Source organism: Apostichopus japonicus, chromosome 9 (assembly GCF_037975245.1).
Source record: "Apostichopus japonicus isolate 1M-3 chromosome 9, ASM3797524v1, whole genome shotgun sequence".
Taxonomy (NCBI): Eukaryota; Metazoa; Echinodermata; class Holothuroidea; order Aspidochirotida; family Stichopodidae; genus Apostichopus; species Apostichopus japonicus.
In genome coordinates, this window is record NC_092569.1 from 27,488,139 (window position 1) to 27,506,161 (window position 18,023).

Here is an 18,023-nt window from a genome sequence, read left to right on the forward strand (position 1 = left end):
TCTATGTGAACACTTACTTCTTCTATATTGAGAAGCTTCAAAAGTTTAATTATCTCATCATACAGGAATATTTAGAGGGATATCTTCCACTGGCTGAAGTTGTCTGCTTAATACAAATTCTTGACATTTTCTGTATCCTTAGGGAAAACCCACACCCTCATAGGATGTTATAAGGTGACGATATGAATTTTTACAAAATGAAGTGGAACTTTCTGAATGCATCTGGCAACAAAAGAGTCAATGATATGATCATGGCAATCCAACGGAAAATGTTTTTTTGCTTTTCTGGATCATTTTTAACTAACGTATCTACAGAGAAAAGTATTATTTCTACTAAAAAAACAGTTGCATTTTGTTGAAATTCTAAAATGGCAGAGAACCTTGACAGCTAAGCGAACATTCCAACTATATCAAGGATAAATGAACAAGAAGATTATAATAGAAAAATAAAGGTTTTGAAAAACATTTGCCGTAATGACATCACAGACTACCCACTGTGATCCATCCCAGGGAAGAATGAGGGGTTTGACCAGTCCAAATTGGTCCCATTCAATCGACCATATCATGAGTTAGGGACAAGATTTTGAGATGGGATCCTTGACTGACAATGTGCTCTAACTCTGCCCTTGTACAACTTGCTATTGCATTTCGTATGACTGTGGTGATTTAAATTACGAATTTCGAATGAAGTGATAATTACCTTTGATGAAGTATTATTTATGATAAATAATTCATAGTTTCCCTGTTAATTTAAAGGGATATTCCGTTGGCAGAAGAAGATAACCTTGTATTAAGAAGGAATATGATGCAAGCTGACAAAAAACGGAAATTTGACATTTTGGCGAGATGTATCTCGACAAAGATACATTTTCAGATTTTGAACGATTTGGTATCTTCTCCATACATCCCGAAAAAAACGTCAATTGTCAACTTCTTTTCATATTGGCGAGTTGTCTCATATCTCATCAATATGTCCCTTCTACGCTTCCGTACATTTATTACCACGCGTTCTACTCCAATAACAATAATAAGTATAATATGACGCCAAGCTGAAGTTGGCAAGGTGCCAGGAATAAGCAAAGACAATTGTAGCTTATAACTTTGAAATTAAAGTGCAAACATAATAACACTATACAAATCATATGTATGTAAATAGATCACAGAAATAAACTTTAAATGTCAAGAACATAAGGAATGAATGAAAATACATGTCCCACCAAATACATGCCACGTTTGTTCTTATATATATGAAATTACTTCCTCTCTATATCAGTTGTTCACTTGCTCTTGTAATGTAGTGCTAGGCAGTTCAACAAAATACCTGCTTGCTTTAATAATTGAGTTCTCTCATTTTTTGTATCTTTACCAACGCATACCCATGTACGCTGTATGTTCCATACTGTAGGATATTACACTAGCGACCGGGATTTTCCCCAAACAATGACTCTTTTTCTTAACTTGTTCGAACATTTGTTATAACACCTTTCAGTGGGAAACTTGAAGATTTTTTTCTTAATCAATGAGCAAGTTATGAAAAGAGATTGACATATTTCTGCTCCTATGAAGGTAGTCTGGCGGTCCACCTCAATAAAAGAAAATAACTTATTGAACATCAAATGTTGAATTCCGAAGCATATTTAGATTATAATTTAGGTCTATATAAGTATAGAATAAACGCGTTCGCCTCGAATGATTAATTAATACAATAAAATGTCCCTTCTTTTTTTGAACTCTAACTTTGATAGCTTAACAATTCTTTACATTGTGAGTTTGTATCGAAGTCATCAGACAACCACCTCGTTTATTTTGTGGTGCCATTTTCAAGCATTTAGACGTAATTAGTCATACTATTTTGCTGCATTTATATAGTGCTATAGGCACGTAGCTGTTTTGTTATTTCATTCTTTATTTCTGTTCTATGCTTTTCTTCTGTACAGAGGCATGCACAAGGAGGGGGGACTTTTTCATTATTTGGGGGGTTTTCTGGAGGAGACACCTAACCCTCCTACTGAAACATGAGAGTCTGCTTCAATAACACCATGGCAGCACCCCTCGATCCTTTATAAAATACTTCATTCTCATATATGACCCTCCCGTGAAGATTTCAGGTCGCCCTTTAAATCTACCTATTTAGACCTACATTATAATCTATGTAGGCCTATGCCTCAGAATACACCATTTGGTATTTAAGAGATATTGGTCTTTTGTCTGTGGAAGGACCCCAGACCTGCATTCATATAGGATTCGACTTCAGTGACCTTTTATAGTCCAGCCCCCTCCTGTATAAATATAGGGACAGTAAAGTACTCAACTACTATGGAGGTGAAATAGCGCCCCCTTTTTTTGTTTCTTTGCCGATGGGTTGAAAAGTTAGTCATGTACCACCCATGCTTTCGTATCAAGCCATTGTATGTAACATCAACAAGAACTCTTGTGTACTTTTTCTGCCAATATCTACTTAATCAGCTGGCTCATGAGCACCACCATCTGCTGTAGTAAATAAGAGGAAGGCTAAGCCGAGGAGCAGAAACCTGTGACATCTAGACACGAAACCTGTGACGGCTAGACGCGGAACCTGTGACGGCTAGATGCGGAAACCTGTGGAACACCCCAGGCTCGGCCATTGGACCGGGGCAACATAAAATCCTTCATAAGACTCCGGCCCATATTTGAACAAAAGTTCAGCCACCATTAATTTAATCTACATAGACCTAAATCCCGAGTCTAATCCAAATACGCCTCGTTATGCACCATTTGAAGATTATATAAGGCTTATTTTGGTTTGGGGAAGGGGGGTCTGGGGAAGAAATTAACCCCGGGCTCCTTCAAAGGAGCTATGCTATCTCCCATCTTCATTGTATTGTGGCTTGTATGCCTTCTCAGAGGATGAAAAGTCACGAAATAAACAGAAAGTGTTTCCAGAATCTTTACTGTTTATAGGCCTAGCCTAATAGAATTGTAACACAAATAATATTGCCTATACCAGGGGCTGCCAATTATTCTGGGAGGCAACCGTCCAAAGTTTTTTTTTTTTTAAATCGGGGGAACAAATAACAAACACAAAGTTGTTGTTATTTGTTTGACAATTGCCCCTATATATGTGGGTAGGAATTATGTTTGTTCGCAATTCGCTGAGGGTAGGCACTGTAAACCGGTTTTAGTACCGGCCGAAACCGGTGTTTGCCGACCGAATTTCGGTACTATTTGTTATTTTAAGAAAACCGAAAAAAAAACGAAATGTTGAACTGCAAATACTGGAAAAAAAAAGTTAAAGGTTCCATCCATCATTTGTTGACTTTGGTTTCTCCTATTTAGTGATCTTTTTGCAATGTGAAAGTAAATTGCAACAAGCGAAAGCTTTTCTGCTAGACGACATTGGCAGCTACGATTGGCACACGCCATATACCAGTGTTGAGTGTGGATAGCTAGGCCTAACATTAGGCTATGCAGCCCTTATAACTTACATGCGTGAATCAGTTATAGGTGACCTTGTACTTGTAGTATTGGACTAACCTTGGTGACCAACGTTAGTAGTTGTGAGAAGTACACACACTCAAATGACGAGATGCAGTTCAAAATTAATTGTTATATCCAACGTGTTTGTCCTCTTTATGTTGTTCTTATTATTTTACTTCAATTTAACAGTAGAGGATATGGAGAAAATCTTTTCAAACACATTGAGCAAAGTTCGTGTCCAAAAAATGTTCGTTAAAACTTGAAAGGTACGTACATGGCGCAATCCACAATACCATACGACATGTACAGCCGGGCACGCAACTGGCTCAGAACACAGGCCTAGCAGTGAGAAAACATTTGAGCAGGGCTCTGTTAGTTGAACAACAAAGATGCGAAAAGTAACATTAGACCAATCACAGTCTATTATTCACAAGATACACCTGACGTCAGGCAGGCTTGAGCCAAGGAATACTAAAGGAGTTAAAATGTTGTGTATATAGCTGGAAATTACAGATGTTGATGTTGGACAATATTTCTTTGTACGCTAATAGATTTTCTTGGCAAGTTTCCTTTCACTACTTCTTATCAATTATCGTTAGACAAGGCGACTCTCAGTTGGTTATTTGTTCGTTTACGTTGATGAATACGTGTTTCCCTTTTAACGTAAACAATTTATAATCTTTGCCGACCTATAATCCCCGCTTTTGCCAGCAATATTTTTCAACTTGTACTTGAAAGTGTAGGCGGCAAATTCTCTTCACTCCTTGAAGAGAAATTTATTTTACCGCCAAGACACCACCCGCGAACATGGTTAGAGCCTCGTGCAATTTGGTACCTTCGAACACTTTGTCAGCCACTACTGAATTTATTGGACCATATCAGACAATCATTATTGGACCATATTAGACAATCATATTGTAAAGCAATTTTTTTTTACGATCTCCAATTGGTCATAGTGGGGTTTACGCTCGGCCCTAATCTCCGAAAATATAACGTCTTAATAGCGTGAATATGGGGGTAGAGCAATTGATTTTCTCGGGAGGGGGTATTACATTAATATCTACGTTTAGGAAGATTCTCCATCTGGGGCAAATTTGTTATCTATTAATTCCAACGAATTCTATTTTATCATCATTAGCAGGTTAAACAGTAAGCAACCGACCGAGCAAACCCTTCCTTAGTTAACAGAAATTCTTAGACAATTGTAAGTAAATAGTTACTGTCATTATCAGAGTCGTTTTCTCGCTGACCAGATCATCGGGTGATCGGGTTGACCCGTGAGTTTTTTTTTTTCTGAACACGAACTTGAAATTCGTGAAGTCGAGTAAACACAAGACAAACGATAATTGCACGTGATGTTAAAACTTTAAGAAAGAATTTCACTAACAGATTTCTTTTCGACATTTTCACTTTTAAGTTGAGTTAATTAAGTTAACGTGGGTAATGAAAAGAGAGTCATGAAGACAGTAACGTTCCTTGAATTTATTCTCCTTATTTTTTACCCGTTACTGCGAGCGAACTAGACTTTTACAGCAGTGTTGGTATAGCTTCAAAAATACGCATCTTAGCGATCGCGACACCTCCGTCAGAGATTTGAATGTTTTCAATGAAATTTGGGAAGGAAGAAAACCGGTTTTTGAGCCAGAATCGGTTTTTTTGCAAGAGAAAAAAACGGTTTGGGGTTTTCACGAAACCGTGCAAGCTTATTTGGGGGACTCTTAGATGAACAATATCGAGTGAAACGGGTTAATGTTTTTACCCAAGCCTAGGCCTATAGCTACCTTAAGTCGGATTGAACAACATAAATGTGTGTTTTTGGAGGGGGCGGGGAGGGGGGGGGAACTGGCAACGCTGGCTTATAGTCCTGCAGTCCAATTGTGCTGGAAGTATAGCATATAACATTTCACCTTAGCTCTTATACGAAGATAACTGGTATGACTTTGGGATCGTTGAAGGGAACTCCGTCATTAGGGAGATCTGGAGGTCCATCCCCAAAAGAAGAAAAGATAAATGTGACGTTATGCATTTCTGAGGTAATCACTTGTAGGCTATAAATTAGGTATACAATTATGTCGACATGGTTGTTCCCAGAACACTATTTCTGTTGTTCACTCATGGGAACTTAATGTATATCATTGTTAAAAAGGTACATTTTGGTAAAATTATGCCTACCTTGAGACCTTCCTCCAAGAAGCAGAATGACAGCAATCAGAAGATGAACAAGAAAAGGTGATCGACACTGCTTTAATCCTCCTTTCTCCATTTTGAACAAATCCAGAGGCGGAAAGGGAAAAACAATCTAAGTATATCAAATGTGTCTTTTCCTGTGGTAAGTAGGTACGTATCATGCATGTCTTGCCGTTCTGTGATACTAATGAAGAATTACTGACCGTTTGCCAGTATTTACTACCATCTTCATAAAGCGTCCAATAAAGTCACCCCTATAGTGACTTTTAATTGGTCATGATGGTGGATGACGTATGTAATTTTTCATGCATATTCAAGTTCAACATTGTGATTACAATATGGAGCTGGTTGTACACAATTCCGTATTCACATCATATCAATTAGTTGATCACGATGTAAGTTTGGAAGCTGATGAGTGGTCGATTGTTTTACAGACGATACCCCAGACAATTTGAATATGCAATGAAAATTGCTTAGTCTCAATTGGCTGTTTATGCCTTCAATGCGCAGATGGATTGAACACAGCTAGTTAGATTTGAAGCATTAATTCTCTTCTTTGTAAAACAAGTCTTGTGAAAATGATTGGTTGTTGCTGCCCTTCGAGGTTTCTACTCCCCCCATACCCCACCCCTTCCTACCATCCCTCGATTGAACTTTCTTCCTACGCCTCGGATACCACGATTCTCTTGAAAAGTGACCAAATACTATAAATGACGTTTTTAGCAAAACACATGTGTATCCGCATATATAGTTCGTAAAGGGAGACTTCTGGTAACCAATGAGCATGGCAGTATTATATATCACAACAATATTAGTGTATCAGGAAATCTTGAATTTGCACGTGATATCTGTCAGACCCCGATCAGCCCTTTATTGTTCTACAGCTAAAAGTAGGGGCGCAACAACTGTTTTGTACTGGGGAGAGGGGGGGGGTAAGATGAAAAACTCCACATTAAGAGGATTCCAAAATTCTTCCGACTGATTTAGGTAGGGGCATAGAAAGGGTACAGTACTGTACTCTTGTTTACCCAGTAGGTATGATTACCTCCAAAAAAAACCTGAGCACGACTCAATTACCCTTGAAGGGAACATTTTCGTTTTCCAATGCGACAGCGAATCTTTTTTTAACGTCATCGTCACGAAGTTATTATAAATTATTATTATTGAGATTGATTTGAGGTTGTGTGGATTTGACAAACGGACCAATTGACTACACTATAAAAGCGTTAACTACTGTAACTGACAATACGATCCAATCGGTAAGATGATTGGTTCAATATCAATTTGAATATTCATATAGCATCGGAAATGATAAATTTGATGACATTGACGGAGATATTAAGATGAGTGTAAGAAATGGAGAGCTAAAAATTTGCACACACACAATGTGTTGTGTACACTAGCAAAAGTTTGTTAAAATTGTAGAAATGATAGCACCATTTTGCATCTAAGCCCCCTTCCTAAACACATTTCTGAAAGAGAAGTTATTGGCATAGGCGTAGCAGGCGAGGGGAAGCCCCCCCCCCCCCCCCGCAAAGAGATATTCCTGTGAAAATTCGGGCAATATTCTGATATTTGTTTCGGGCACTGTCAAAAATATATACAATAAGTTTGTTTGATGAGAGTTAGTAAGTCCGTATAAGAACTCAGCCTAAGGTAGTTATAGACTATCACGTTCTAAACGTTTATAACTAACGTTTATAACTAAACGTCTATAACGTTCTAAACGTGCTCGACTTATCTGGCATTGATGTTGTGGAGTTATGTGCATAGGGGGTGGCATGCCCGCATAGCCGACCCCCCCCCCCACACACACACACACTTTTGACGCCAACTAGTGAAAATATTATACAGAAACATATTGGGAGACTAACCTGGAAAGTAAAAATCTTGTATACATAAGTTTCCTTCCAATGGTAGCACCAGTATGCATCTAAGTTTAGCACCTTTTAATTTAGTAACACATTCTCAAAAGGTGAGGGGGTTTCACCATACGCCCTTCAGTTTTGCTTACATTTTTCGTGCAAATCGTTACAGCACCCAAACCAATTGGGCTCCTATACGCCCATGGTTATTGGTCTCCCTTTCCTTAGATCTGACCCCAAAACGGACTTCGGCGAAATTTTGTGCTTGCCACCCCCCCCCCCCTCCTTTTTTTGTGCCAAAAATTGATATATTTTGCAAAAAGAAGGTCTATTCATTATTGTATATTAAAAAGCAATTCTTTTCTTTTATGACGATGGCATTGACGGCACATGCAGACAAGATGTATAGAAGCACTATGTTAGTATACCTCGACAGCGTGTCAACATATGCGATATTTGCCGAGTGAGGAACAAGTGACATCTTGACGAAAATTTCCATTTCCTCGAGTTGCTTCTTGCACGTTACCTGTTTACATGTACGAAGTCATTGCTATAGTTTATGCAAAACATCATTAACACGATATCTTGGAATCACATTTAACATTTATGAGTTGTTGCGTTAGATAAACTAAACTTGACAAAGCAAGATTTTGATGACAATTCTACTAACATGACATTTTGACTAAAATTATCAAATGGTCGAGATATCGCGTAACCCATACCATGGGAGTTGTTACCTGATTATACCTATACACGGAAAGTCTACACAAGTGTCCTTTCAGAACCAACGTACTTTTCATGATCACTTGAAATCATATACGTATGTAAACAGTTAGAAAGCGGAGGCAATGACAATTATGTATTAATATACCTATTGTGATTGAGTGTTGTGTAAAAAGTCGCAAGTCTATAGAAAACTGTAATATAAAATGGAAGTTCTTAATACTTAACTACTCTACTTATAAAATAGATATACCAATCGCATAAATGCATGCAACAAACATAGATAAATTAAAGAATAGGATGATAAGAGAAGGTTGAAAAGAGGCAGTGTGTTTACTCATGAATCTTTTTAGCAATCAATAAAACGATGGTTTATAGAGAATCAAACTGATGCATGAGAGATTGCTAAAACTTAAAAGCGGCGACGGCTTGGCGCAATGTACTATTGTGATACAATAAAAGAGATATATCAATCGTATACATGCATGCAACAAAGCAAAGATAAATGAAAGAATTGGATGATAAGAAAAGGTTGAAAAGAGGCAGTGTGTTTACTCATGAATCAATAAAACGATGGTTTATAGAGAATCAAACTGATGCATGAGAGATTGCTAAAACTTATTAAAAATATGATATCCGATCACTCAACCGTTGACAATATAACCGTTTTATCATTACAGATATAGATCAGGGAAAAGACAAAATCACACCTGCAATAGCACACTGAGGGCATGGGCGTCAATCCAGGGAGGGGGGACGGGGGGACACGTCCCCCACACATTTCGATGGGGAACACACTATCAAATGACCCCCCCCCCCCCCCACACACACACACACACATTTGGAAAAAGAGTAGTGTCGTGGCTCTATTTGGTTAGGGCTTACACATCTCAGGATTCATATCATCGAATATCACTCAATGTTGCTGAATGGAGAATTTCACCCAGATCTCGTGAGTTGGTACCCTGAGCTCTCCGACAATCTTAAGCAATTAGTCTTCCTATCTTTCGAGGCCAGTTCCAGTCGTCGTTGGTTGAAGGGTATAGACAAATATTCAAGTCGATGAAACCAGCCGAACGGCCTATTTGGTGAAGTCGAAGCAGCTCTTGTGGTTGATCCTCGTCTACCCCACCAGATCGACGAAAGCCGAGAGATATTTTAGTGCGTTGAGGCGTTTGAAGACTTGGCTACGGAGCACCATGCCTCTGTGATGGTGTGCCATATTCACCGCGAACTTCTAGCCCAGTTGAAGCCTGGGGAGTTAGCAGAGAAGTTCGTTGGGTTCCTCGGATTACAGACGCCGCATCTTTGGGCGATTCCAGTAGAAAACTAGTGCGCTCCGTCATTATCATAAGAGACAACACTTCATAGCTAGAGCCCAAGCCTGTACATTTTTGTTGTTTAGTTGTAGATGGTGTTTGAAAGACGGTGCCCGTTCCCTAATATTGGGGAAACGAAATAGGGAATATATTCCGTGGCAGCGCATCCCATGTTACCTTTATGATGAGTGATACCGGAGTTTACTCCACAGTGAGAACACTGGGTACATGCAGGGACGTCACTAGAGAGGATGCCAGAGGGGGGGGGGGGGGGTGTCTCTCCCCAAAACTTGGTAACACTGACGATAGTTGGAAAATTGGAGTGCGACAGTTGGAATTTCCGACTGTCGCACTCTAGTTAATCTAGGCCTGTTCATTTATTCCTGTGATAGTGCATGACGTAAAAATTGAAAAATTTCGGTCAAAATTGACTTTTAATCAGTCATATTTACCACGTTTTCCTTGCCACTTTGAGAAATTGTATGCGCGCGTTCCACATTTGGATGTGCATAACATATAGGCATACATCGGTTTTTACATCGCATGCCGATAACATACAATAATTTTCAGTGTTATTACCCTTCCATATTGGTTATAATTATTGGGGAAGTCGTTAAAATATTAATGGTAATAATAATATAAGTTTAACCACTGAAATACACATTGCAAATTATCTTTTTTTTCAGTAGCTGCCCGAAAAGTTATCAGCATATTGCCCGAATTTTAAAAACAGTTAGCAAGCGGTGGCAATGACAATTATGTATTCATATACCTATTGTGATTGAGTGTTGTATAAAAAGTCGCACGTGTTCTATAGAAAACTAAAAGCTGTAATATAAAATGGAAGTTCTTAATTAATTTCTAGTAACTGGGGCGATCAATGATCGTCACAATCTTTCATAAAATATTCCATATTGATGAAAAAAAAAACCATAATCAGAGTTTGTTTATTGACTTTTTTGAGGTTGTTATGGAAACGGAGTTTATTTTCCCTGATACCAGTCGGCGATAGATAACCAAACTTATAAAAAGGCTATTCCAGGTGAAAGATTATTTTGGACTGATGAAAGAGGAATACAATCTAAGCTTCCAGTTGAAGTTTGAATTCATTTCCTAGGCAACGTTTTCAGTTAACATCAGATTGATACTGGAGACCAAAAGTGAACTTGAAGCAAGCAGATGTGATGTCAGACGTACAATGATAAATTTGTTTCAGGGTACTTGTTGTTGTTGTTGTAAGATACATAATAAATACTTCAAAATTGTGTTGCATTTGAAATCGAATATATCACAGTCATTGGCATATTGTGAACTTCACATCCCTTAAGGTAATTTATTTATATTCATATATCACTTAATATAAATTCAAGTGCTTTCAACACAGGTTTACCGAATCGCTTAATCAGTGACTAATGTAGTTTCATTGAGGAAAATTGGACTAACTCACACTATATCTTTTATTTTAATCTGTCTCTGTTCTAATCATTTTACTCAATTAATCATTGGTTTTCATATATATAATTGGTCGTTGGTATACATTTTATATAATTTATACTGGAATAAAGAAATTAAGAAAAAATATTGAACTGAAGTGAAACAGCTAATCTTAATTCAAAACAATATAGTGTAATTAAACATAGGAAACCAAACATGTTGATGTTTGCACATTACATGTTAGTCCTGGGTGAAGATTTCTTGCCAGCATGTATAGAATCAAATTACGAATGAACGTTGTGTGCCGCAAATATTCCCAACAACTTCGGTTCATATTTAGGCCTAATTAACAGTTGAAATCACAGTTAATAATCTTCCTCGTATATCCAAGTTGGCCTATACACAGGCGCGTATCCAGGATTTTCAAACCCGGGGGACGCGAATTACTATCTAAGCGGAGCGCCACCATCGGTTGGCGCGCAGCGTACAAGAAAATTTCTTGTTTTGAAACCCCCCCAGATCACCGGAAACGGCACTTGTGGGGCTTGAAATGACCAACCAGATGTACACTTTTTGCCTGAGAACCAAGTATTTCCTAGTAGTTTTTTTTTTCCATCCTTAACCTTTTTGAAGATTGTCAACCCGGCACACATCATGTTCGACCTGATCTCATCTCCTGTGGGTCTTTGCTTTTGTAGGTGATTCTACGTCCCGGCCTACAATACCCGTCAGCCCCACTTTTCAAGGTTTTAAGCCCCATATTTGTTCAGAATTTGAAAATTCACATTTCTCGTGAATAAACTCACTTCAAAACATACCCATAATGTTGTACAAAATTTCATCTATGGACAACCAATATAGAAAAAACTTCCTTCAACCCCTAACAGACCGGTCAAAATTGCACGAGTAGAGGGAAGTGTGATGTAGAATGTTGGTCAGAAATTTTGGAAAATTCAGACACAGTTAATTTATTGGTGTAGAAATATTAAAACCTGTTATAACGGCTATTGTAAAACTTGGTTGAAGGAAATGAAAAATTAGCAGATATTTCCGAAACCGAACACTACACACATAGGCGTAGGAGGCGCGGCGGCAGTGGCGGAGCTAGGGGTATTGGTCAGGAGTGGCGAGAATGGTCTGAAGGGGCGCTTTCGACACTATCTAAGCGGAGCGCCACCACTGGTTGGCGCGTAGCGTACAGAAAATTTGTGAGTAAAGATACTCCCTAGATCGCCGGAAATGACCCTTTCCGGGCCTGGCTAATTTGCATATAAACGAAGAATAAGGTGTCATCGCCAAATGACACCAACAAAATGTGACAAATGTCAATAAGTAGATGAGAGCGCAATAAAAAAGTCAATAATCTAGAATAAGTAAAAAGTGGTAAAGAGCTGAAAAAGGCGCCAGCAGTCCATTTGAGTCCGTCAGGGGGGCATCCGCCCCCTGACCATATGGACGCTCCGCCACTGCGCGGCGGGGGTGCAGGCCCTAATTCGCCATTACTAATGTAAAAGAGAGTTTTGACATAATTGGACCTCCATGCTTTTCATACATCTACATGAGACATGTCGTTGTTTACATTAGCATCCCGCAGTATACTGCGGAATTTTATCGGACCGTACGGTACATGATGGCATGCGATGTAATAACCGATGCTTGCTTATATAATATTGACATGAACACGTTGAACGCGAAAATTGTTGGTTATTTTTTCAGGCAGGTCGGACAGTTTTGAGGCTTTTCATCCTGGAACGCCATTTTCATGCTCACTGATATGATGTTATATCTGCTGTTTGCGTTACAAATTCGAACAGGCGCGTAGCGAGGAATTTGCCAAGGGAGGGGCGAAGCCTGTAGGCAAATTATCTAAGCGTAGCGCCACCATAGGTTGGCGCGAAGCGTACAAGCAAATTTTGGCCGAAAATGTCTCCCAGATCGCTGGAAATGACACTTCCCAGGCCTTGTAAGTTGCATCTAAGCACTTTCTATTTTGAAATTAGTTAGCGATATCATTTAAAAAAATGCTGAATGGGGGGGGGGGGCGGGCGGTCGCCCCCATCCCAGAATGCGTCATGTTCCCCGACGACACGGTCGAGTTCGAGACCAGCCACAGTTGGTTTCATAGCACAATTCTACACACGCGTTATGATAGACCATATATAGTATATATATAGATCATTAGTGAGAGAGGAAAATGGAAACGTCAAAAAATGGAGTTGTCGGTGTAAGGGGTAGGGTGAGTCACACTTTTACGAAATCATTGATCCGTCACTGGCTACCCTTCAGCGCTGTAATGATGTCACTGTTCTTCTTTCTCTTCCCGGTGTCTTCGCGTTTTGCTTTTACTCCCTCTTTTTCTCCTTTTTCTCTCTTTCTTCTTTTTCTTTTCCCTTCCTTCCTCTCCTCCTCCTCTTTTTTCCCCTCTTTTTTCCTTTTTTCTTCTCTTTTTTTCTCTTCTCTTTTTCTTACCCGGGGGGCGCGCGCCCCCAACGCCCCCCCCTGGATACGCACCTGTATACATTAACTCTACGAGAGGAGGCTTTTCATTTAATTGCTGTGAATTTGAGTTAAATGTTTAAAAAGGTTAAAACCGAATAGTACTGTTTTATGAGTGGTGGTGGAAAATATTATGATGAACGTTTTTTTCTGCGCACTAGAACATCTTTTATTATAAGCCTCGAGTGCTTAAAAAACCATTGAAAATGACTAGCTGTAATAACCAGAATTCAAATAATGCATTGTGGTTTCGATGATGTAACATGAGCAGTTTTCTTCATGCATCTGACGTAATGTATAGTAAGGGAGTACAACATATACTTGATCTTAGCAATACAGTGAAAATCAGTGTGATGTGACAGACAATACATTCACAATGACACAGGCTGTCCTGAAATGACCATTGACCTAAATAACAGGCTTCTTGTGCTTAATGTGATAGATACATCAACATACTAAATATGACATCTGTCCTTGTTGAAAAATTGTGTAAATCATGATTTCACAATTTGACCCATGGTGAACTCAAACGACCATTGACCTCAGCCCACAACATAAGGCTTCTTGTACTCAATGTGGTACAATTACATACCAAATATGTGATCTGTCCAAGCTACCCTTGCGATATTATGTTTAGGAAGGTGGGTTAGTGTAGAGAGATAGGTAAGAGGGGAATGAAGTAAATGGTTGGCGTTTGTTGACTTCAAATGACCTATGACCTCCACCAAAAGCAATAATAAGCTCCATAAATTTGGTATGGTACATCTACAAACCAAATATTAGATCTGTCCAAGGTTCTCTTCTTGCAATATCATGTTTACAAGGTTTTCACAATTTGACGGCTGATGACCCCAAAATAACATTTGACCTCCACCAAAAACAATACGCTTCTTGTAATCAATGTGTTACTTCTACACACCAAAATGAGGTTTTCCCCACGCTTCTCTTCTTGCAATATCGAGTTAGCAAGGTTTTCAAAATTTGACCACTGGTGACCCAAAATGAACTTTGACCTCTACCAAAGACAATAGGCTTCTTTCCCTCAATGTGATACTTCTACACACCAAATATGAGGTTTACCCATGCTTATCAGGTGCGTATCCAGGGGGGGCGTTGGGGGCGCGCGCCCCCCGGGTAAGAGAAAGAGGAGAGAAAAAAAAGAGAAGAGAAAAGGAAAAAAGAGGGGAAAAAAGAGGAGGAGGAGAGGAGAGGAAGGAAGGGAAAAGAAAAAGAAGAAAGAGAGAAAAAGGAGAAAAGGAGGGAGTAAAAGAAAAACGCGAAGGGAAAGAGGAACAGTGACATCATTACAGCGCTGAAGGGTAGCCAGTGACGGATCAATGATTTCGTAAAAGTGTGACTCACCCTACCCCTTACACCGACAACTCCATTTTTTGACGTTTCCATTTTCCTTTCTCACTAATGATCTATATATATACTATATATGGTCTATCATAACGCGTGTGTAGAATTGTGCTATGAAACCAACTGTGGCTGGTCTCGAACTCGACCGTGTCGTAAGGGAACATGACGATTTTTGGGATGGGGGCGACCGCCCGCCCCCCTCACCCACCATTCAGCATTTTTCTAAATGATATCGCTAAGTAATTTCAAACTAGAAAGTGCTTAGATGCAACTTACAAGGCCTGGGAAGTGTCATTTCCAGCGATCTGGGAGACATTTTCGGCCAAAATTTGCTTGTACTCTTCGCGCTAACAAATGGTCCTGGGTAGTGCCATTTCCAGCGATCTGGGAGGCATTTTCGGCCAAAATTTTTTTGTACGCTTCGCGCCAACCTATGGTGGCGCTACGCTTAGATAATTTGCCTACAGGCTTCGCCCCTCCCTTGGCAAATTCCTCGCTACGCGCCTGTTCGAATTTGTAACGCAAACAGCAGATATCACCTCATATCAGTGAGCATGAAAATGGCGTTCTAGGATGAAAAGCCTCAAAACTGTCCAACTTGCCTGAAAAAATAACCAAAACTTTTCGCGCGCGTTCAACGTGTTAATGTCAATATCATATAAGCAAGCATCGGTTATTACATCGCATGCCATCATGTACCGTACGGTCCGTTAAAATTCCGCAGTATACCGCGGGATGCTAATGTAATGCTGGCGTCACACTGTCCCGAAGTTGACATGAGATGGACACACGATAAAGAAAATGTTCAAATTCGGCTCTGATCTTAAAAACATCGGGCCATTCGTAAGGGCATCTTAAGCCATCGTATGACCTCCGGTGGAGTTTTTCAGGCTCCGGCAGCAACTTCGTGAGTGGTGGCAAAATCTTTGGCATGCCAAAAAATTGCCCGAAGACCTTGCGAAGGTTCATTTTCGTGTTGAATTCGTGTGTCCATTTTGCCCTTCGTAATGCCATCGTGAGGGCATCTTATCAAATCGTGTCATTTTCTTTTTTACTTCGTGTGATCATCGGTGCCATCGGGCATTTTCGCCTCACGAAGACAATACGAAGGAAACAAGAAGCTGCCCGATTGTCTTATGAAGGTAACACGAATACGTGAAGCCCTCACAATGCCGTCGAGTAACCATCGTATTATAGTACGATGACATCGAGATGGGACCACGGTGTCGGCGAAGACAGCCGAATTTGTGAACCACAAGCGTTTCCCAGGTGTCATGGTAACGTGGACATATAAAGGCCAGGCTCAAAGAATCTTCCTCAGTCAGTCCTAAGCAACTCTACAGAGTAGAGGCGTGTGTAACTCCCAAAGCTAAAATCACAATCCCAACTAACCACAATTCAGTTCCTGCAGAATGGCATACTTTTGGTGATGAGACTTTGGTGATGAGACAACCAGGAAAAAGAAAGCAGCAGCATTGCTTGTTTTGATGTACCTCAGAGAACATGATGAGCAACTCTTACATGCCCAGCACCTCCTCTTATAAAAAGAAAGCATTATTATATTTCACTTTGTCATTTCTTGCTAATTGCCTTTCTAGCATTCGACAATGTACTTATCAATACGTCGTCGTGTAGCCATCGTGTGGCCTTCGTGTGTCCTGCAGGTAAACTACTTAAATAGAAATGCACATCTTCGTGTTGCCTTCGTGTGTGGTTCGTGTGCCATCGTGTGACCTTCTGTAGGCATCGTACTTGCTTCGGCTGTTGATTGGCTGTTAACCAAGTTCGGGGCTATCTTCGTGCGAAATTCAAAATTCCATATGCGTATGGCCATCTGGTGTCAATTTCGCGACAGTGTGACGCCTGCATTAACAACGACATGTCTCATGTAGATGTATAAAAAGCATGGAGGTCCAATTATGTCAAAATTCTCTTTTACATTAGTAATGGCGAATTAGGGGCTGCACCCCCGCCGCGCAGTGGCGGAGCGTCCATACGGTCAGGGGGCGGATGCCCCCCCCCCCCCCCGACGGACTCAAATGGACTGCTGGCGCCTTTTTCAGCTCTTTACCACTTTTTACTTATTCTAGATTATTGACTTTTTTATTGCGCTCTCATCTACTTATTGACATTTGTCACATTTTGTTGGTGTAATTTGGCAATGATACCTCATTCTTCGTTTATCTGCAAATTAGGCAGGCCCGGAAAGGGTCATTTCCGGCGATCTAGGGAGTATCTTTACTCACAAATTTTCTGTACGCTACGCGCCAACCAGTGGTGGCGCTCCGCTTAGATAGTGTCGAAAGCGCCCCTTCAGACCATTCTCGCCCCTCCTGACCAATACCCCTAGCTCCGCCACTGCCACTGCGCCTTCTACGCCTATGTGTGTAGTGTTCGGTTTCGGATATATCTGCTATTTTTTCATTTCCTTCAACCAAGTTTTATAATAGCCGTTATAAGAGGTTTTAATATTTCTACACCAATAAATTAACTGTGTCTGAATTTTCCAAAATTTCTGACCAACATTCTGCATCACACTTCCCTCTACTCGTGCAATTTTGACCGGTCTGTTAGGGGTTGAAGGAAGTTTTTCTATATTGGTTGTCCATAGATGAAATTTTGTACAACATTGTATGTTTTGAAATGAGTTTATTCACGAGAAATGTGAATTTTCAAATTCTGAACAAGTATGGGGCTTAAAACCTTGAAAAGTGGGGCTGACGGGTATTGAGGGCCGCGACGTAGAATCACCTACAAAAGCAAAGACCCACAGGATATGCGATCAGATCGAACATGATGTGTGCCGGGTTGACAATCTTGAAAAAGGTTATGGATGGAAAAAAAACTTTTAGGAATACTTGGTTCTCAGGCAAAAAGTGTACATCTGGTTGGTCATTTCAAGCCCGAGAAGTGCCGTTTCCGGTGATCTGGGGGGTATCAAAATAAGAAATTTTCTTGTACGCTGCGCGCCAACCGATGGTGGCGCTCCGCTTAGATAGTAATTCGCGCCCCCCGGGTTTGAAAATCCTGGATACGCGCCTGCTTATCTTCTTGGGATATCAAGCTGGGCGTCACAAACGGGTCAATGATGTTTGATTATCAACCTTATTATTGTATATGGAACTGACGAGTATCCCTTGATTTTCTCTACTATATCATCCACTTCGATAGAGTAGCAACG

General features: G+C 40.1%; 2 protein-coding genes across 3 annotated transcripts in view; both read right to left on the reverse strand.

Annotated features, from left to right (window-relative positions):
• Positions 1-6,265, reverse strand: part of LOC139974360 (fibrinogen-like protein A) — a 76,959-nt gene extending 70,694 nt beyond the window's left edge. Inside the window, exon 1 of one of the 2 annotated variants that reach the window (XM_071981447.1) lies at positions 5,629-6,265. In XM_071981447.1, coding sequence (XP_071837548.1) covers positions 5,629-5,719 — 91 coding nt within the window. In that variant the 5' untranslated portion in view covers positions 5,720-6,265. The remainder of the gene's footprint in view (positions 1-5,628) is intronic. The other variant, XM_071981446.1, reaches the window with a different exon arrangement.
• LOC139974357 (fibrinogen-like protein A) overlaps positions 1-18,023 on the reverse strand; it is a 148,189-nt gene that overhangs the window by 70,694 nt on the left and 59,472 nt on the right. The gene's annotated exons all lie outside the window — the stretch shown is intronic.